We start from the raw sequence: 21,773 nt of genomic DNA, 5'->3' as shown, positions 1-21,773 counted from the left end.
CTGTTTTGTATTATGTCGATGCATGTTTATTAACAGGCTATATACAGTGTGGTAGTATTGAAAAATAAATATCAATACTATATAATAAATAGATTAATACAGTCGTATGAGCAGAGACTATTTTATTTCTCTATAAAATGAGATATTAAAAGAACCGTTATAAAATGATTAGCAAACTCTGCTTTTGTTGTTTTTTATGGTCTGACCTTGTGATTCTACAGCTGTCCTCCTGTGACCATGGGATGGTTGATGTTTAAACAAATGGTTATTAAAAATCTTAGACAATTAATATATTGTAATCAAGACTTGTGTATGACAGTGCTACAGACTGCAACATTTCATTTGGAAATACTTAAACAATTTCTTTTTTTTCATTAATTTAAGTAAGGGGACCGTCCTAACGCAGTCCTAAATGGAGACGAAGATATAGAAAAATTCCACGGGATACGAAACAATTACACAGGGCTAATATATATACACCGCAAAGATTGTAATACTGATTCCATGAACCCAGCTCACGGCACTGAGCACTGAACAGATGTGTCAGGTGACTGTGGAATGTAAAGGAACTCACATGTAACCTCTGAACCTGCTGAGGTTGTTGTTGGGGTTCTCACACTCAACGCGACAGTGGAAGCTCTCAGCGGTGAACTCTACTCCCTGGAAAACACACACACGCACGCACACATGCGCACACACGCGCACGCAGATAAATACACATGCAGATAAACAGACAGGGGATGTCTTCTTCTTCTCCCCAACTTTTCTCTCGTTGTCATCTTTACAACGACTTCTATGGCAGAACAGAGATGTTGAAAAAAAAAAAAAAAAAAAGAAGCAAATCAGACTGCAAACTGCCATCACACAATATTTTACAGCAGTTTTTCTTAGGAATGTCGATTCTTTTGTGCTTTTACACCTGCGGTGAGTCCTGATCCAAGTCCTTTAATATGTAATACATATTTTTCTACATACAGTGGGTACGGAAAGTATTCAGACGCCTTTTCTGATTGGACGTGCTGACGTACTGCGGTAAGCGTGTTGCCTCACTTCCGGTTCTCAGCGTAGTTGATAGCGTACTTTTCGCAGCTCCAGCGAAAACTAGTGAATTGTGTGACATTCTTTATTATAGCGGCTAATTACCTGTTTTACACTTAAAACACTTGAACACTCATATCACATCTTAATTCAGCGACTTTTCGCTTAAACCAACAGTTTACACGTTGTTCAGTTCTGCTAACGCTAGCTAGCCTCATTTAGCTTAGCAGCTAGCGATGGCGCTCCTCTCTCCTTCCCTCTCTCCTTCTCTCTCTCCTTCTCTCTCTCCTCCTCCCTCCTGCTCAGTGTGTCTCATGTTTAGCCATGCCTCTGCCTCCTTTACTGATACGGGTACATGTAACAAATGTAGTTTGTTTGTTAGGTTGGAGGCGAGGCTCAGTGAGTTAGAGGCCCGGTTCCGCACCATTGAAGCTCAGTCGTTAGCTACTGTAGTTAGCCAGCCCACCCCCGTAGTCGGTGCGGGCCAACCAGACGTAGCTCCTGCTAGCCGTCCCCCGGCAACCCCCGAGCAGCCGGGAGGCTGGGTGACTGTCCGAAGGAAGCATAGTTCTATGTCGAAGCACACGGGGCACCACCAACCGCTTCACGTTTCTAACCGGTTTTCCCCGCTCAGCGACACACCCGCTGAGAAACCAACTCTGGTGATCGGCAGCTCCATTCTGAGAAACGTGAAGTTAGCGAAGACAGGGGCCATAGTTAACTGCATCCAGAGCGGGCGACATAGAATCCCATTTGAAACTGCTGGCTAAGGCTAAACGTAAATACCGTACGATTGTTATTCACGTCGGCGGTAATGACACCCGATTACGTCGCTCGGAGGTCACTAAATTGAACGTGGAATCGGTGTGTTCGTACGCAAAGACGATGTCGGACTCCGTAGTATTCTCTGGCCCTCTCCCTAATCTGGTCAATGATGAGATGTATAGCCGCATGTCATCAGCCGCTGGCTGTCGAGGTGGTGTCCTGCAAACAATGTGGGCTTCGTAGACAATTGGCATACTTTCTGGGGAAAACCTGGTCTGATTAGGAGAGACGGCATCCATCCTACTTTGGATGGAGCGGATCTCATCTCTAGAAATCTGACCCAGTTCATTAGTGGACCTAATCCATGACCCAGAGTTCAGACCAGGAAGCAGAAGCAGAGTCGCAGTCTTTCACACCTCTCTGCGCTTCCTTTGGAGCAGTTACCCACCCAGTTACCCACCCAAAACCCTATAGAGACTGTGTCTGCCCCACGGCCACTTCAATTATTTAAAGTCAACAGAAGAGGAGTTATACAAAATAACTTAATAAAAGTTAAGGCAACTGATGCAACAGTGCATCAAAACAGGACAGTTAAATGTGGACTCTTAAATATTAGATCTCTGTCATCTAAGGGTGTACTTGTAAATGTTTTATATCAGATAATCATATTGATTTATTTTGTCTTACTGAAACCTGGCTGTGTCATGAAGAGTACGTTAGCCTTAATGAATCAACTCCTCCAAGTTATATTAATACTCATATTCCTCGAGGCACAGGCCGAGGAGGTGGAGTAGCAGCTATCTTTGACTCAAGCCTATTAATAAACCCTAAACCTAAATTAAATTACAACTCATTTGAAAGCCTTGTTCTTAGTCTTTCAAACCCGAGCGGGAAAACATTAAAGTCAATTTTATTTGTTATAGTGTATCGTGCACCAGGTGCGTATTCTGAATTCCTATCTGAATTCTCAGAGTTTTTATCTAGTTTAGTCCTTAAGACAGATAAAGTTATTATTGTAGGGGATTTTAATATTCATGTGGATGTGTATAATGATAGCCTTAGTACTGCGTTTGGTTCATTACTAGATTCTATTGGCTTCTGTCAGTGTGTACATAAACCGACTCACTCTTTTAACCATACCCTCGACCTTGTTCTGGTTTATGGTATTGAAGTAGAAAATGTAATTGTCTCTCAACAGAACTCTCTTTCATCGGACCATTTTCTAATAACCTTTGAATTTGTTCTACCAGAGTGTACGCCATTAGGCAAAAGTTTCTACACTAGATGTCTATCTGATAATGCTGTAGCTAAATTTAAAGAAGCGATTTCTTCAGGGTTTTATTCAGTACCATTGCTCAATATAACAGAGGACTCCTACGCTAGCTTTAGTCCGTCTCAGATTGACCATCTTGTTGATAGTGCTGCATGCTCACTGCGAATGACACTGGACTCTATAGCTCATAAAAGAAAGGAGGTTTGCTCCATGGTATAATCCTCAAACCCGCGATTTAAAGCAAATATCGCGAAAACTTGAAAGGATATGGCGTTCCACCAATGTGGATGAAGCGCGGTTAGTCTGGCGAGACAGTCTTAAAATATATAAGAAGGCACTCCGTAATGCTAGAGCAGCCTATTATTCAGCATTAATAGAGAAAAATAAGAACAACCCCAGGGTTCTCTTCAGCACTGTAGCCAGGCTGACAGAGAGTCACAGCTCTGTTGAGCCGTGTATTCCTATAAACCTCAGTAGTAGTGACTTCATGAACTTCTTTAATGATAAGATTCTAACTATTAGAGAAAAAATTTATAATCTACTGCCCTCAACCAGTACCGATCGATCCACAGCTGTAGAACCTGAAATATATTTAGATGGCTTTTCTCCCATCGACCTTCAACAATTGACTTTAACTATTTCTAAGTCTAAACCTTCCACCTGTCTCTTAGACCCGATTCCGACTAGGCTGCTTAAGGAAGTTTTACCTTTAATTAGCAACTCCTTATTAGAAATTATCAATCTGTCTTTACTGACGGGCCATGTACCACAGGCCTTCAAACTAGCTGTAATTAAACCTCTTCTTAAGAAACCTACTCTAGATCCAGAGGTGTTGGCTAACTATAGACCTATATCTAACCTTCCGTTCCTCTCTAAGATCCTTGAGAAAGCAGTAGCAAATCAGCTCTGTGACTTTATGCATAACAATAGTTTATTTGAGGATTTTCAGTCAGGATTTAGAGTGAATCATAGCACAGAGACGGCACTGGTGAAAATTACCAATGACCTTCTAATAGCTTCAGACAAAGGACTTGTCTCTGTACTTGTATTGCTAGACCTTAGTGCTGCATTTGATACCATTGATCACCAAATCCTATTACAGAGATTGGAGCATCTAATAGGCATTAAAGGAACCGCACTTAGCTGGTTTAAGTCGTATTTATCAGACCGATCTCAGTTTGTATATGTAAACAATGAAAGCTCGATGAAAACCAGGGTTAGTCACGGAGTTCCACAGGGGTCTGTTCTTGGACCTATTTTATTTACTTTATATATGCTTCCCTTGGGGAATATTATCAGAAAACACTCAGTAAACTTTCATTGTTATGCAGATGATACCCAGTTGTATCTATCAATTAAGCCAGACGAAACTAACCAGTTCTCTAGACTTCAAGCATGTCTTACGGACATAAAAACCTGGATGACCTGTAACTTTTTAATGTTAAACTCTGAAAAAACAGAAGTTATCCTACTAGGTCCAGATCACCTTCGAATTCAATTATCTAACGATATAGTTTCTCTAGATGGCATTGCTCTAGCATCCAGCACTACCGTTAAGAACCTTGGAGTTATCTTTGACCAGGATCTGTCTTTTAACTCTTATATAAAACAGATCTCAAGGACAGCCTTTTTTCATTTACGTAACATTGCGAAAATCAGGCAAATCCTGTCTCAAAGTGATGCAGAAAAACTAGTTCATGCATTTGTTACCTCTAGACTAGATTACTGTAACTCCTTATTATCAGGCTGCTCTAATAGGTCTCTTAGATCTTTACAGTTGATCCAGAATGCTGCAGCACGTGTTCTAACAAAAACTAAGAAAAGAGATCATATTACTCCAGTATTAGCTTCTCTGCACTGGCTCCCTGTTAAATCAAGAATAGAATTTAAAATTATTTTACTTACCTACAAAGCTCTAACTGGTCAGGCACCGTCTTATCTTAAGGAACTTATAGTTCCATATTACCCAACTAGAGAGCTGCGCTCAATCAATGCAGGGTTACTTGTGGTTCCTAGAGTATATAAAAGTAGGATGGGAGCCAGAGCCTTCAGTTATCAGGCTCCTCTTCTGTGGAACCAGGTTCCAGTTTCAGTCCGGGGGCAGACACACTCACCACTTTCAAGAGCAGGCTTAAGACCTTCCTTTTTGATAGCGCTTATAGTTAGGGCTGGTTCAGGTTCGCCTTGGTCCAGCCCCTAGATATGCTGCTATATGCCTAGACAGCCGGGGACTACCTAGGATACGCTGAGCTCCTCTCCTCTTCTCTCCCTCCTTCTTTATGTATTAATCTCCTATTTATGCACATTACTGATTTTGCTTCTTCCCCGGAGTTCTTGTGCTTTCTCGCCTCGCAGGTTCCCAGGAATCGGGGTTATATTTGGACTGTCATCGTGCCACCTACTGAGGCCCTGCTGACACCCACTACTACTACCACTATCATTATTAGTCACATTACTATTATTATTGCCTGTACTATTACGCTTATTGACTTGCTTCTACCCTGGAGTCTTTGTGCTTTCTCGCTTCGCAGGCTTCTATAAATCGTGGCTGTACCTGGACCGTGGATGTGCATCCTGCTACGGCCCTGCTGACACCGACTGCTACCACCATTATTATTATTACTAGTCACATTACTATTACTATTACCTGTACCATTAAGCATTTTAGCTTTACTTCCACCCTGAAGCCCTTTTGCTTTCTCGTTCTGCAGGTTTCCATGAATCGTTGTGGTACCTGGACCGTAGTCGTGCCTCCTGCTGTGAGCCGACTGACACCCACTGCTACTTCGATTATTATTATTAGTCACATTACTATCCCTATTTTCATGGCTATAATTCTACTGTAATAATTGCTGCTGTTATTATAAGTAGTCTTATTATATGAATCATTTATGTCATATACATTGAATGTGTTGTATCTAAGAACTGTTATGCTGCTCATTCTGTACACATGACATCTATTGCATTCTGTCCATCCTGGGAGAAGGATCCCTCCTCTGTCGTTCTCCCATAGGTTTCTTCCTTTTTTCTCCCTGTTAAAGGGGTTTTTTAGGGGAGTTTTTCCTGTGCCGATGTGAGGGAAGGACAGAGGATGTCGCATGTGCACAGATTGTAAAGCCCTCTGAGGCAAATTTGTAATTTGTGATTCTGGGCTATACAAAATAAACTGAATTGAATTTACATTTTTCACCCTTTGTTTCATTGCAGCCATTTGCTAAAATCGAAAAAGTTCATTTTTTTCCGCATTAATGTACACTCAGCAACCCATCTTGACAGAAAAAAACAGAAATGTAGAAATTTTTGCAAATTTATTAAAAAAGAAAAACTGAAATATCACATGGTCATAAGTATTCAGACCCTTTGCTCAGTATTGAGTAGAAGCACCCTTTTGAGCTAGTACAGCCATGAGTCTTCTTGGGAATGATGCAACAAGTTTCTCACACCTGGATTTGGGGATCCTCTGCCATTCTTCCTTGCAGATCCTCTCCAGTTCTGTCAGGTTGGATGGTGAACGTTGGTGGACAGCCATTTTCAGGTCTCTCCAGAGATGCTCAATTGGGTTTAGGTCAGGGCTCTGGCTGGGCCAGTCAAGAATGGTCACAGACTTGTTCCGAAGCCACTCCTTTGTTATTTTAGCTGTGTGCTTCGGGTCATTGTCTTGTTGGAAGGTGAACCTTCGGCCCAGTCTGAGGTCCTGAGCACTCTGGAGGAGGTTTTCTTCCAGGATATCTCTGTACTTGGCCGCATTCATCTTTCCTTCAATTGCAACCAGTCGTCCTGTCCCTGCAGCTGAAAAACACCCCCATAGCATGATGCTGCCACCACCATGTTTCACTGTTGGGATTGTATTGGGCAGGTGATGAGCAGTGCCTGGTTTTCTCCACACATACCGCTTAGAATTAACGCCAAAAAGTTCAATCTTGGTCTCATCAGACCAGAGAATCTTATTTCTCATAGTTTGGGAGTCCTCCATGTGTTTTTTGGCAAACTCTATGCGGGCTTTCATATGTCTTGCACTGAGGAGAGGCTTCCGTCAGGCCACTGCCATAAAGCCCCGACTGGTGGAGGGCTGCAGTGATAGTTGACTTTGTGGAACTTTCTCCCATCTCCCTACTGCATCTCTGGAGCTCAGCCACAGTGATCTTTGGGTTCTTCTTTACCTCTCTCACCAAGGCTCTTCTCCCACGATTGCTCAGTTTGGCTGGACGGCCAGGTCTAGGAAGAGTTCTGGTCATCCCATACTTCTTCCATTTAAGGATTATGGAGGCCACTGTGCTCTTAGGAACCTTGAGTGCTGCAGAAATTCTTTTGTAACCTTGGCCAGATCTGTGCCTTGCCACAATTCTGTCTCTGAGCTCCTTGGGCAGTTCCTTCGACCTCATGATTCTCATTTGTTCTGACATGCACTGTGAGCTGAAAGGTCTTATATAGACAGGTGTGTGCCTTTCCTAATCAAGTCCAATCAGTTTAATTAAACACAGCTGGACTCCAATGAAGGAGTAGAACCATCTCAAGGAGGATCAGAAGAAATGGACAGCATGTGAGTTAAATATGAGTGTCACAGCAAAGGGTCTGAATACTTATGACCATGTGATATTTCAGTTTTTCTTTTTTAATAAATTTGCAAAAATTTCTACATTTCTGTTTTTTTCTGTCAAGATGGGTTGCTGAGTGTACATTAATGCGAAAAAAAGCAAATGGCTGCAATGAAACAAAGAGTGAAAACTTTAAAGGGGTCTGAATACTTTCCGTACCCACTGTACATAAACAGCTGCAAAGGGCCCACTTATCCTAAAGTAGACCTACAATACATTTAAATCAGTATTATCATAGTATATAGTATTGATCCTCAATAGATCAGAAGATCAGCAGGCATCCAACAGGAGGACCAGACTGCTTACACCACCAAGTTGAAACATGAGAGGTCTCTGTCAGCCGAATGCCTCATTACTTTTGATCAGACAACTCATTCCTTCATCAAGGCAGAGGACATGGTGGATATCTACTGTACAAAAAGGAGAGGATAGAGGATATCGCTTTTTGTAAAGATTGCAAAGCAACTTGATGCAGAAGAGGGGGAACCAGAAATAGTGACACAAAAACATATGATTGGTTGATGCTTCACTGTGTAATTGGAACACTGACCATTAAAAGGATGGTTAAAATGTCATGTAAAATGACATTTGCAACAATTGCATTTGAAGAAACATATTTTTTTCTAAATGTAATAAAGAACAAATAACAATATACAAGAAATCCACATGTACTATTACCTGCAATGGGAGGTCTGAAACCACCTGTCTCTGTTTCAGGTTGGTCTCTCCATCCAGGTTGGCGGTGTCAATGTAACAAACCCCACGTGGGTCAGAGGAATACAGCAACAACATGTCAGCTGGGATGATTTCATTACAGGACAGACGGACAAAGTCTCCAACGCGCACATCCTTCCAGCACTGGTCAACGTAGGCTTTCTGCTTGCTGTGGGTAGACACAGATAAGACGGAAGGACATGTCTCAGGCAAATATCACGTACTGAGATCACGGAATGTTTGGTGTACGTGAGGTTACTGTCCAATTCAACACAACGGCATGAAAAAGGGTACAGAGTGGTCTATTTTGTGAGGCTATAAACAAAAAGTAAAAAATAAAAATAATCATTGGACAATTTACAGAGAGGTCCCAGACACTTGAGAGTGAGAGTGATAGTGAGTGAGTGAGAGTGAGTGAGTGAGTGAGTGAGACACTGAGAGAGAGAGACAAAACCAGAGAGACAGCTGTTAGCTGATAGCCAAACATACCCCAACACAATAAAAGTGGACTACTGTCTTCCCCACAGACAAACCGTGTCTAGTGTAGACACGTCTGTGTCTCTGCAGAGTGGAGACTGGGGGTTCAGTGGTGCACTCAGCTGTGTGATCACTTCTGGGCCCTGACGGCTGTGGGCCGGTTCAGAGTGGGAGTGAGAAGTCAGCAATAAAGGGGCTTTGAGAAGGTGTACAGCAACAGCAACCATGAGATGTCCTGGAGCGACATGCTCTGGTCGTGCAGCATTTGTCATTCTCAACAAAGCTTAACAATGTCAACCACAAGCAGTCTGCGCCCCTTTTGCTCCCGTTCCATTTTTATCTCTGTGACCGGTATGGCTGCTTTTCACTGCAATATATATATCCTGCACCTTTATGGACACAGCCCAATAATGGCTAGAAGCAGAGACAATATAAACATTCCTTTTGTGCAGAACAACACAGTTACAATTCCATAAAACATAAAAAAGAGAAAAAACCCAAGTTGAATTTCTTTGATTTATTTTAAATATATTGGAAAACAAGGGAATCTATACATCTTACAGTTTTCCAAGTGGCAACAAGTGTTAGGAATGTTGGAAAAAATGAGGCCCCACATGCTTTATACATTAAACTATTTACATTTTAAAACCTCTGCTTACAGCCTCCTGTCCTCTCCCTTATGCGGCTGTGGCACATAAGGTAGAGCGCTTGTCCCATAACCACAAGGTCGGTGGTTCAAACCCCTCTACCGGCAACATGCCGAGGTGTCCTTGAGCAAGACACCTAACCCCAAGTTGCTCCCCGGGCGCTTCATTGCAGCCCACTGCTCCTCCGGGATGGGTTAAATGCAGAGAAATAATTTCCCCATTGTGGGACTAATAAAGGATTGATTATTATTATTGATTATTATTAATCAACTCTGTTCAACAGGCTGCAGTTCAGTCAAAGATTTTTTTGTCACATGACTGTTGCTCACAGGCTAATCAATAATGGCTTCCCAGTTCACAATTCTGGCAAACATCTGAAAGATTGAAATCTGACAATAATTATGTTTTTACGGCTTGAAGCGATTCTTTAAGGAAGAAGGTTTTTGGGGTTCAGAGGGTTAAAAGAGACTTGAAATGGTTTTAAGGGGAATTATAGCTGCGTATTGTTAGCACAGCAATTGTAAAATATATAGGATTTCGGAGTATATATATGACACAATAAAATAGGGCCTTAAAAAGGAGCTTTGGGGAGCTTTTCCATCACTGGTAGCCCCTGAATGCCTACATACATGTCTGAGACAGTTGAAGAGTATGCTATGGTTTTATCAAGGTTCACAGGAAGGTTCAACACATTTAAAATGGCCTGATTTACGGATTCTAAAACTAGCAAGACTAAAGAAAAAGTTGGGTTGTGAGGTACAGTACATATCCCTAGTCAGTGTTTAACCAACAGTAGATGGCGGTTGGCACCGTAGTTTGGAGAAACAGACAGGAGTACCAACACAGAAGTAAACAAATATACTGTTGTGGATGAGGGCAGCAGCAAAACATAAACCTTAAAGAATGACTGACCTAAAAATATATATCAGTTGAACTGTACACTATATTTAGAAGAAGTTATAGAACTAGAAGAAGAAATCTTTACTCTCATCAAAGCCACAAGACTCCTTTGTCATTTTACGCTGCAGAACATGGGAGATGCTGATCTACATCACAGATTATGACATCTGTAGACCGGCATTGGCTGGAAGTTATTAGATCAATTATGATTTGTGCTGATCTTCTTACACACTCATAAACCGGGCACTTAGCCTACCTCTCAACTTTTAAACACCACAGTCTGGCAAGCAAGCTGCTTTATTGATGATAAATTGGTGATCACACAGAGCAGCATACTTTTGTCCACAGAAACAAATGTTGATAATACTTTATCTTCTTCTCAATGGTCAACACTAGAAGGTCCACTATAAAAGATGTAAAGCAGGTGTCAGGATTCATTTGGGTAAAAAAAAAAACAGAAAACCTGCAGGAGGACACAATAAGCATAAACTAGGTTTATTATGCTTTGAGATGCTTGTTTAAGAAAGGAGATGCACTTATGACTTCTGGTGACTAGTAGTTCTCTTGAATACCTATGTTGAATACACTTCCTGTAAGTCGCTTTGGATAAAAGCGTCTGCTAAATGACTGTAATGTAATGTAATGTAATGTAATTAAAGTGTGCATGAAGATGAATGAGTATGAATGACGATAACTTATATTTTATACTGTATAACTTTTATAGGCTTTTGACTATGGAAGCAGTGTCAGCATTTAAAACTATATTGTACTGTATATCAACTGATCGGATGAAGACTCCTGGTGGTATTTGCCAACAGGGAGTCTGCCTCACAGAAAAGAAACACACCCTTTTGTGGACAGGTATTATAGGCCCATTCAGTGGACACAATGACTGGTTAATTATTACACTCACAGTCAAACAGCTTCCCAGGCAGGGTAATGGGAATTCTTGATGTTATCAGAGATAAACTATGCTTTTTTTTTATTGCAATCTAAATATAGTTTATTGATATAATGTGCAAAAAACTATATGCAAATTAGTTTTTACTGTGTTTACTTATTTTGACTGTGTTTGCACTTAACTAACTATTTGGGACAGTGTTGTAGACCACCTAAACCGAGACCAAGTCAAGACCAAGACCAGGGGTATCGAGACTGAGACTAGACAAAGACTTTGAGGGGCTGATACCAAGTCAAGAAAAAAAACCAAAGCAATTTCCCTTTGCTTGCAAAAAAGTGGTGTGTTAATTATTGGGCTCTTGCATGTTGTTGATTCATAGGGTAGCCTATTGAAAACTACCATTTACAACACAGGCAGTGTGTCATAAACACTTAAAGGGCCAGTCTTTAATGAATGAAATTGCTGTCATTATCTACTTAAACAGGCCTTATTGTTCTATTTTCTGGGTGCATATTTTTATCTCCAGTTACAACATGTTTACATGCGTTAATGCCCATAATCCTCCTTGTTTTTCTCATCCTGGCTGTCCTGCAGCACCTCTTCTCACCCTCTCTCTGAAATGCTCTGTTGTAGCGCTTGCTCCTCCCTCCAGAAAGAAAAGTCTGCTCTGATTGGTCAACTAGCCCGCTCTGTTGTGATTGGTCAACGTTTCACATTTAAAAAAAACTCTTCCTCCAGAGCTTCAGCTCCGTCTCTCTCTTTTTTGTTGTGTGAGGGCCAAACTAGCCGGAAGGAATTTTACGTCACTTCTGTAACATTATGACCTCATAAAGTTACAGAAGTGAAAGGAGAGAATTCAATGGAGCCGTTTCAGGCAGCTCAGGAGCAGTGTTTCTGAGGGGGAGGGTAACTCCTTTTAGGCCTGGACTTCAGGTTTTACACTATACGGACCTTTTACATGTACAACAATATATATAACACACTAAAGGAGAGGGAAAAAGTGGAAAAGCATAATAGGGCCACTTTAATCTTTACTTAGTTGGAAACCATAGACAGCAACAGTGCTTTCAATGCCAAAAAGAATATCCAATAAGCCTTTGTCTCAGGTCTCAGTGTATGTAGCATAATAGGCAGAGGGTTATTAGACGATTGCCAAATTAGTTCAAAACAGAGCCAAAACCTGTTGCCTTTTTTTGGTGCATTCTTTTTTTGGGCCAGGCTGGCTTGCTGCCCCTTTGGCACTTGGTACCGTACAGACAGTAAGAAGGGACCTACGCTCCTTTGTGAAGGTTCATTCACTGATTGGTTGTTGAACTTCTGTTAAGTTGTCAAAGAGCAGCCTTGAAGTCTTGGTCTGTTTTTTTTGTGACCAACCTTACGGCTTAGAAACATAAAGGAGGGTGAAAGTATTTTTCACCGATACATTTCTAGTTGTAGTTTTGATATTAGCTTATGTCCTTTTTGTAATCAACTTTTTGTTGAGATGTATTGTAACTTGCACTTAAGGGTTCATTCTTGACATTGGAACCTTGACCTTTGTAAAAGCAGACATCTCATGGAGAAAACATTTTATTATTTTTATTTTAGATTTTGGGCTATTTTGTTTCCATCACTCGTTATCTTTCAGACTAGTGGAAAGAAAAAATCCAAAATACACATTTAGTTGATTATTCTACCACACTTTCTGTATTTGCGTCTGTAGATTTCTCATAAATACACAATGACCATTTACATATTTAGACATAACATTTTAGAAAACTTTTATCAACTGAGAAAGATATTATTTTAGTATTTTTTTCTACCCTATTCATATGAAGTGCCTTGCACAATTTATGACATTTTACAATCAGTATCTTTAAAGGCCATTTTTCAAAACCATTTCTTTGTCGTACTCTGAGACAGAAATCTCCACTTCAGTAGCACTTACATACACCAAACTTTCCAGTTTCATTCCTATCTATATACTGAAGGTTTCTTACAAAGGGATTTGTTCATATATCATTCTTTTTTTTGAGTGATACAAAGGGATCTCCAAATCCCATCTGTAAAACCCTTTGACTCTAAAAAATGTCAACAAAATGCAACAAGAATATTTAAACCTGGTTTTATCCAATGGTCAGGTTTCTGTTCTGAAAATGGACGCAATTTGCACCTATTTTTTTAAAGATAAACCCTCACTTTTTTTGGACGTAGACTTTCTCAATACTTCACAAAATGGAAAAAATTAAGCACATAACTGAGTCGCAACTATCCTTCTTGGATACTGCTAGGGAGATTATCACCAATAAGAAGATAGCTTAGATGTTGGTTGACACATCAAACTGACTGAAAGCAACATTTAACATACCTGCTGTATATGTGGCACCGAAGCCTGTTGATAGAATGATCCGATTTAAACCTGTGGAAGTCTTCCCAAATATCCGTGACAGCAGTCACTGACAGCACCAGTATGATAGGTGCCAAAGCAATCTCTGGTTGGAAGGCCTCCACCACAGGAACAAAGTTCAGAGCAGCAAGGAAGATGAAGTAAATATTGGCAAAGCGATGGAGCTGTTCAAACAGATTCTTGGGCAGGAAGGAGAACAGAGAATACTTTGTGGTCCGGATCTTGTTGCTTTTATAAAACTTCAGGAGTTGACTCAGTTCTTCATTCTCTGTGGAGGAAGGTACTACCGTCCTCTTCTTCCTGAGGTGCCTTTTGGAAGAGTGAAGACGAGATGGACATTCCAAGCTATGCATGAGACCACTGCTGCAGTGGATTATCCCCCTGCTGGTCTATGTCTCCGTACCTGCCTGCAACCGTTTTCCAGTTGTCAATTTTCTTCCATATTCATGCAGATCATTCTAATGTAGAATATTTTCGCCTGACCCTCGGAAGTACAGACATGGACATGGCAGGCGTTGTGGGAATGGGAGTGATGAATGGATACTCACTACCTTTGTGACGGACTTCACTGCCATGCCTCTAGAAGCCAATCACGCTATAAACAAACTCAAGGTTCAAGTTTTACAGCTGCCTCAAAAGACGGATTGTATAACCAGATAGAGACAAAAAAGGGAGCGGTCATTTGTTTTCTTTCCAATCCCTCGAGATATGAGCCATGGACAGATTGATATATCCACAAGTGAAATTGAACAGCATGGTTTGATAAATCTTCCTGATGATATAATATTACTGTACATTATAACAATGACATGATGGCTCCTTCAAGTGCTAATATCACCAACAGTTAGGCAGAGGTTTCAACTACAATTATGGTTTGGCTAAATGGAGGGATGTGTTACTTTTGCTGTTTCACATATATGTCATAGGGGCGAGGTCAAGGTGGGTGGTGGGTGGAAAACATAGGACCTTAACACTCAACACTGGGGTTTGCAACTTATATCCTGCACCTGGTTAGAGTTGGGTTACTAAAAACTTTGAATCAGGTCAGGGAAAGACAGTCAAAGGAGGATAGCATGACTTTGTTGTATCTTGTAGGACAGTGAGTGAGCAGATTTTTATCAAGAATGTCTCGGCACATTTTTCCAGTCATCCTTCCTTCAATTATATGAAGTTTGCCAGTGCTATATGCTGAAAAACAGCCCCACACCATGATGTTCCCACCTCCAAACTTCACTGTTGGTATGGTGTTTTGGGGGTGATGTGCAGTGCCATTTGACCTCCAAACATGGTGTGTATTATGGCATCCAAAGAGTTCAATGTTGGTCTCATCTGACCAGACTATATTCTCCCAGTATTTCACAGGCTTGTCTAAATGTTGTGCAGCAAACTTTAAACGAGCTTCAACATGCTTTTTCTCCAGCAATGGAGTCTTGCGTGGTGAGCGTGCATACAGGCCACGGCGGTAGAGTGCATTACTTATTGTTTTCTTTGAAACAATTGTACCTGCTAATTCCAGGTCTTTCTGAAGCTCTCCACAAGTGGTCCTTGGCTCATGGACAACTCTTCTGATAATTATATATATATATATATATATATAAATATATATATATAAATATAAAAATATATATATATAAATACATATTTAAAAAAAAAAAATATATATATATATATAAAAAAAAAATATATATATATATGACAGTCCTCCGTCTTCCACTCCGCAATCGCAGGTGATGTGTTCTCCTCCGATCGCCCCCCCGCCTCCCACCCCGCCTATCATTGGAGACTCGATTGGGAGGAACATAAGGAAAAAAGCTGCGGCGACCTTTTGTTTTCTGGGCGCAAAGGTAAAGGACATCCTGGAAAAGTTTCCCAGCGTCTTGGACAAACATCCACTTGCCCAAGATGTGGTCGTGCACATTGGCTGTACTGACATTTCCAACCAGTCCTCTGAAATACTAAAATAGAATTTAAGCACCCTCCTAGACTCCCTCGAGGTCCATGGTAAACAGGTCTTTATCAGCGGACCTATCCCACCACACAACCGCAGTATGAGTTGGTTCAACCTTGACCGAAACGTGGCTTTTATTGATAATTTCAATCTTTTCTGGAAACGTCCTGCTTTTTACCGCCCTGATAGCGTCCACCCAAGTAGCTTGGGGTCACGCACTCTAACTGACAATATTTTTTACTCCATCTTGACCTCACCGTCGCACTGTCTATGGCACACCACATGTCCTCACATGGTAACAGCCTACCAACAGAGGCATACCACTCTAACACCTACAGCCAACACTAGCTCCCACTTGTGGCCTGGTGGGTCTCTTACTACTCTTACCCTAGTCTCCACCTTAAACTCTACTCCCGGACCCATGAACATTCCCGTCAGAATCACAGACTTGCGCTTGCGCCCTACTACTGGTCTGGTTCGCCATGTTGCGCGAGTGATCCATCCAATCGCACGTACCCCCAAAGCTTTGTGTGCTGACGAGACAGTGTGTTCCCCCATTAAAATGTGTCCTATAAATGGGACTTGCTCAACCAACTCTAGCTCCTCTCATTCGCCTACTGTTCTGGCCTATAGGTCTTTCCAGCGTATCAGCCTAGAAGACCTGATGGCCTTAATTAAGAAAACTAAGCCACCATCTTGCCCTCTGGATGTTTTACCATCCTCTCCATTTCTGAAAGTTCTGCCAATTATTGGCCCTGCTGTAACATCTATTGTTAATTCCTCATTGTTTACCGGAAGCGTCCCATGCTAAGTTACGCATGTACCTATCCAGCCTATTTTAAAGAAAACTAACCTAAATTCCGGCTTTGCCCATGAACTACAGGCCAACATCAAAACTCCCTTTTCTTTCAAAAATCTTAGAGAAGATTGTGGCCAATCTGATCTTGAGACCTTTATGATCAAAAGTTATCAAAATGGTTTTGATCCAAGGACCTTGACGTGGCGTGGTGCCCATTTTGTGCCGGTCGCCATGAAAAAGGAAGTTGTTGTAACTCCAAGGTACATAGAATAATCTGGCCAAAATCTCTTATGCATGATGCTGGTTCAGGGCTGAACAGATTCCAATGCAAAAAAATTCACAAAAGCATAGCGCCACCTACTGTCAAAAGTAAATGACAAGCTTTATACTTTGATGTACTGCTCCTAGCCAGTGAACCAGATCGACTTTAAATCTGATAAGGAATCTGGTCATTGAACGCTGTTGCGGTGGCAACGCTTTGTTCGCCAAGAAAAATAAATAAGCTGCCCAGCGCTACGTTTGACCTAGATGCATGAAATGTGGTAGGCACATGTATATCATGTGGACTTAAAAAAAAGCCTCTTGGGACCATGCTCCAAACCCAACCGGAAGTCAGCCGTTTTGATTTTTGTGTGCATTTTCATCACTTTTTCGGCCATTTACAGGCGCTACACTTTAACGAACTCCTCTTAGGGAATTCATCAGATCCACTTCAAATTTGGTCAGTACGATTTAAAGACCTTAGTGATTAAAAGTTATCAAAAGTTTGTTGTTTCGCGGAACACCGCTACCGTGGCGACGCATTGTTTGCCATGAAAACAAAGGTGTTTTTAAAGGTCTAAAAATTGCTTGAAAAACAACCACACTTGGCACACACATTAAAAGTCCAAAATGTAGTGCCTGATATGATTTTAATGCATAAGAGTGAAAAGTCGACTCGATAGCGCCCCCTATAAAATTTCGATTTTGAAAGGATACTGCCCTCCCCCGTATGTCCGATTGACTTGAAATTCAACACACATATCCAGTTCCATCTGCTCTACCAACCACGCGCTCTAACTTTTAGGCTCCACCTCCTAGATTTTCTGCTATTTCTCTTTTTTTTTTAAACATATTTTTGCGTACTCCTCCTAAATGCCAAGTCCTATTGCTTCCAAATTGTCTGTGTGTTATCACTCGATCAATATGAAAATCTGAACTGGAGATGCTCATACATGCATTTATTTCCTCCCGTATTGATTATTGTAACGCCCTATTCTCCTCACTCAGTACATCTGCTCCTAACCGTTTACAGGCAATCCAGAATGCTGCCGCCAGATTACTCACAAATACAAATATACGGTCTCACACCACCCCCATTCTCAAATCTCTCCACTGGCTCCCTGTTGAATTAGGATACACTTTTAAAATGATCAGCCTCACTTACAGATCACTACACGGTCAGACTGCTGCATATGTAGTGGAACTACTTCACCCCCATTTATCAGCCCGCACTCTCCGGTCAAACAAGTTAAATTTGCTTTTTGTCCCACGCACTCGCCTTAGGACCCGTGTTGACTGAGCTTTTGAGGCAGTAGCTCTAAAACTATGGAACGCTCTGCCTGCACACCTACGGTTATCTGAATCTGTGATTTCATTTAAACACCAGTTTAAGACATACCTTTTTAGAAAAGCCTTTGGATAAAAGTCATGCTCCGGGTCTGCTTTTAACTTTAACGTCTTTTGTGCCTTACTTAAAACACTTTCATGTTTTATGTTTTGTTTTTATTGATTTGTTTTTCTTTCTTGTCCGCAATTCTGTTGCTGTTAAACACTTTGTGACTTCTGTCTATAAAATGCGCTATGTAAATACATTTTACTTACTTACTTACTTTATTTTATAGTTTATTCATTTATTTTCTCTCATGTAGTTTAGTTATGTAGTTAGTTTAATAAATATTTCATTATTAAAGAACTTGATCATTTTATTTGTGTGTATATGAAATAATACGTCCCTGTTAACCTTGAGAAGAACTCCGTAGCAACCCTGAAATTTCGACATAATTGATTGATATCACATTTTGAAGTTTTCCCTATTCCTCCAAAATTGGATGGCGTCCAAAATTAAATCTCATGTTAAATTCTGTTAGGTAAACTAATGGTGTCTTATGGTTTAAGTTGAGTACCATCATTCTTTTATAGAAATGTACAGGTTCATAAATCATAATTGAATTATTAATAATTGTTACATAACATATCAATTCATTATTATTTACTAAATCTGCTACCAGCAACGCTACACCTCCCAAATTGATCATCTTGACAATAGTGCTACATGCTCACTGCGACTGACAATAATAATAGACTATATTGCTCCTATAAAAAAGAAAATAATTAAACAAAGGTAGTTGGCTTCATGGTATACTGCTCAAACCTGCAAATTAAAGCAAACATCACAAATTTTTTGGAGACTCTTTAAATCTAAATTTCAATTTTGAATTAATCGAAAAATGCTGGTTAGAGGCGTGGTCATTAGGGCTGTGGCCGTCAGGGGCATGGATGTTCAGAGTGCATGCGCATCCGGAACAGACCCATTGCCTGGCTCCTGCTACAGCATTGTCCAGAGGAGAACATTTCTAATCCCTTGAAGGCAGATAGAGGTTCACTCACCCACAGAACACTTGCACCACATTGTTGTTGACCTTCCTGTCGAACAAGTAGCGCCTGTAGTCTTCCAGGGCATCTTTGATGGCAATAACAGTGAGAACCACCAGCAGAGGAACCATGGTAATTTCCTTTTGAAAGGCTTCAACAACTGGCACCCAGTTCAGTAACGCTAGGAATAAGAAGTAGAGGTTGGCAGCCCTACAAAGGAAGGTTAGAGCAGCAAGTTAGTATGTAGAAGCTACAAAGGAACAACAGAAGCTGTAGATGTTTATAGTAGTCAAATGTTTATGTTTACCTTGAGCTTATTGTCCCTATTTTTTAGCAATGTCTATTTCTTTATACATTGGAGGCAGAAAAATATCTGAGTCAAATTACTTGTATGTGTTCACACTTACTTGGCCAATAAGGCTGATTCTGAAGACACTAAATGAGCACTGTGTGGAGGACAGTGCATAGCCTTGTAAGGTTTTATAATTAAAAAAATGATTAAGGGCTGGTTAATCCACATTTCAATAATCTAGACTCGCAACAGAGACTATGGGAAAGTAGTTTTAATGAAAAAGAACAGTTTCTCTTCGTTAATCCCAACGATAGCGTGATACCACATTGACCTTGCTTTGTGATGCACACCCTGTTCAACAAAGCCAGGCAGTGTGTTCAGCCCACGAGTAAAGATCTGACCTGTGGAATTGCTGGAACAGGTTCATGGGGATGAAGGTCAACAAGCTGTACTTGGTAGTGCAGATGGCATTGCCCTTGTAGCTTTTGAAGACTGCGTCGGACTCCTGTTGGGGGGGGGCATGGCGAGCAAACACAGTCCTCCGCCTCCCACCAGAGCTGTGGGTGTCCAGGGAGGGTTTGCCGGGCAGGCCATCGGGGGCAGAGTACCAGCCTCTCCCAGAGCTTCCTGCCAGCATCTGCCGACAACGATGCTGCATCCAGTGGAGCCGCTCCATCTGAGACTCTAGCTGAGCTGTGAGAGTGGCTGACCCCCTGCTCCTCTGTGCTCCACACCTGACTTTCACAATGTCCTCATCCTGCAAAGAGAGATCACAAAATATTTTTTCTCTAGCTTGTTCTTATAGGCAAGTTTAAAGGATCAGTGTGGTGTTATTATATTATATTTAAAATGAAAATCCCATAAAAAGACCCAAACCAACTATTTGTTGAGAGATAGGTCGCTCAAAGTGTCTGATAGCATGTCTGTTAGGTGTTAAATATTTTTAATGGCCTCTTTTTAAAAAAAGTAGAAGTTTTCGGGACTACGTCAGCACTGGATTGAACCACATTTGGTGTATTGGAGTATTTGGGGCAGCAGGACATTGTTTGGATATTGAGTCAAAATAAACTAGTGTGTGTGTGGATGGTAATAAAATAACTTGTCCCCCAGTGCAACAGTGTGACTCTCTGGTGTAGTTTTGATAACAAGGGACCTCTTTGGCACAGAGGAGAAGGATAAACCACAGAATACTTGTTAGTAGATACATCAAAGTTTATCCACCATTACTGTGATCTTTCCCTAACCTTAACAATACTGAATTCGCCACGCACTAATATTGCAGATAAAAAAGTTTGGGGCAGGATGTTTTTTAAAAAAAGGTTGTAGCAATCAAGGCTTTGCAGAATTTTTTATTACCAACATTTTAATTGAAACAGCGTGTATCAGTGTACGTCAATGGAGCTGAGGTGGAGCAAGTTAGCAACTTGAAATTCCTGGGAATCAGCATCACTAACAACTTGACATGGTCCTAAAACATCTCATCACCTAGTGAAGAAAGCTCATAAACGGCTGGATTTCTTAAGCAACAAGCTGTGAAAACAGACATTATCTTTGGATTTTCAACATTCCGACAGTCCTTGAACACATCATACGCGACAATTGCTTCAGTCAGGGAAAGCAACCACATCTAAGCTTAAAATTGTTTGATTTCATCAAAAACACTATATTCAACATGTTTCATTTAAAATGTCATCCTAAAGATACCAGGTTCTGTAAAAAGGTTACATTTTGGGCTCCTCAATGCAACTGGGAAGCCATGATTAACTCTGCTGAGACCAACAGTCACATGACAAAAACCCGATGAAAGTTCGACCTAACCGCAGGCTGCTGAACACAGGGAAGAGAGTAGAGGAAAGGAGAGGTTGCAAACATGAAAATAGATCAGTATGTATAGCACTTGGAGCCATATTTTTTCCCAATATTGGCAACATTTGTGATCACTGGGAACAATGTTGGATAATCTTGATTACACTGTTTTTCAATTTGTTTTAAATATATTGTAGGAGCCGCATATAAGTATATTTTTTATGAATGTAACTTACTGATTTTTCCAATATTTGTGTTATTGGTGGCCACAGTCAAGGAGGGCACTCCTATAAGTTGGTGGGATGGAGGGTGAGAAAGCGAGTGAAGCGTTATGAATGGCATCGGCAACGCCACAGTGAAACATTAAGGAAACTCAAACAACTGCATCTTATTTTCCTATTGTGTTTATTTTGCAATACATTCTAATCAACTGTGAACAATGAGCTCCCTCTGGACTTCTTTTTGGAAACAAGGCTGCGAGTCTGAAAAACTGCACCGAAATTCTCTGTGTGGTAGTTCTGAAGGTTTTGCCACTACATATATTATCAAAGAAATTCAACATTATGCATTATTTTTCTTTTTCTTTGTTATGATTTAC

The 21,773-nt window shown here is 40.9% G+C and overlaps 1 protein-coding gene across 1 annotated transcript in view; it reads right to left on the bottom strand.

The window, feature by feature from the left end:
• The window catches only part of atp10d (ATPase phospholipid transporting 10D), a 71,587-nt gene that overhangs the window by 40,984 nt on the left and 8,830 nt on the right, over positions 1–21,773 (bottom strand). The window contains exons 2-5 of the mRNA XM_054613206.1: positions 19,771–20,126; positions 19,093–19,287; positions 8,350–8,554; positions 575–660 (exon numbers count right to left, since the gene is read on the bottom strand). Of these exons, the coding sequence (XP_054469181.1) occupies positions 575–660; positions 8,350–8,554; positions 19,093–19,287; positions 19,771–20,045 (761 nt within the window). The 5' untranslated portion in view covers positions 20,046–20,126. The remainder of the gene's footprint in view (positions 1–574; positions 661–8,349; positions 8,555–19,092; positions 19,288–19,770; positions 20,127–21,773) is intronic.

The sequence above is a fragment of the Anoplopoma fimbria genome, chromosome 15 (assembly GCF_027596085.1).
Source record: "Anoplopoma fimbria isolate UVic2021 breed Golden Eagle Sablefish chromosome 15, Afim_UVic_2022, whole genome shotgun sequence".
NCBI classification, from domain to species: domain Eukaryota; kingdom Metazoa; phylum Chordata; class Actinopteri; order Perciformes; family Anoplopomatidae; genus Anoplopoma; species Anoplopoma fimbria.
This window is presented reverse-complemented; position numbering and strand designations above follow the sequence as displayed.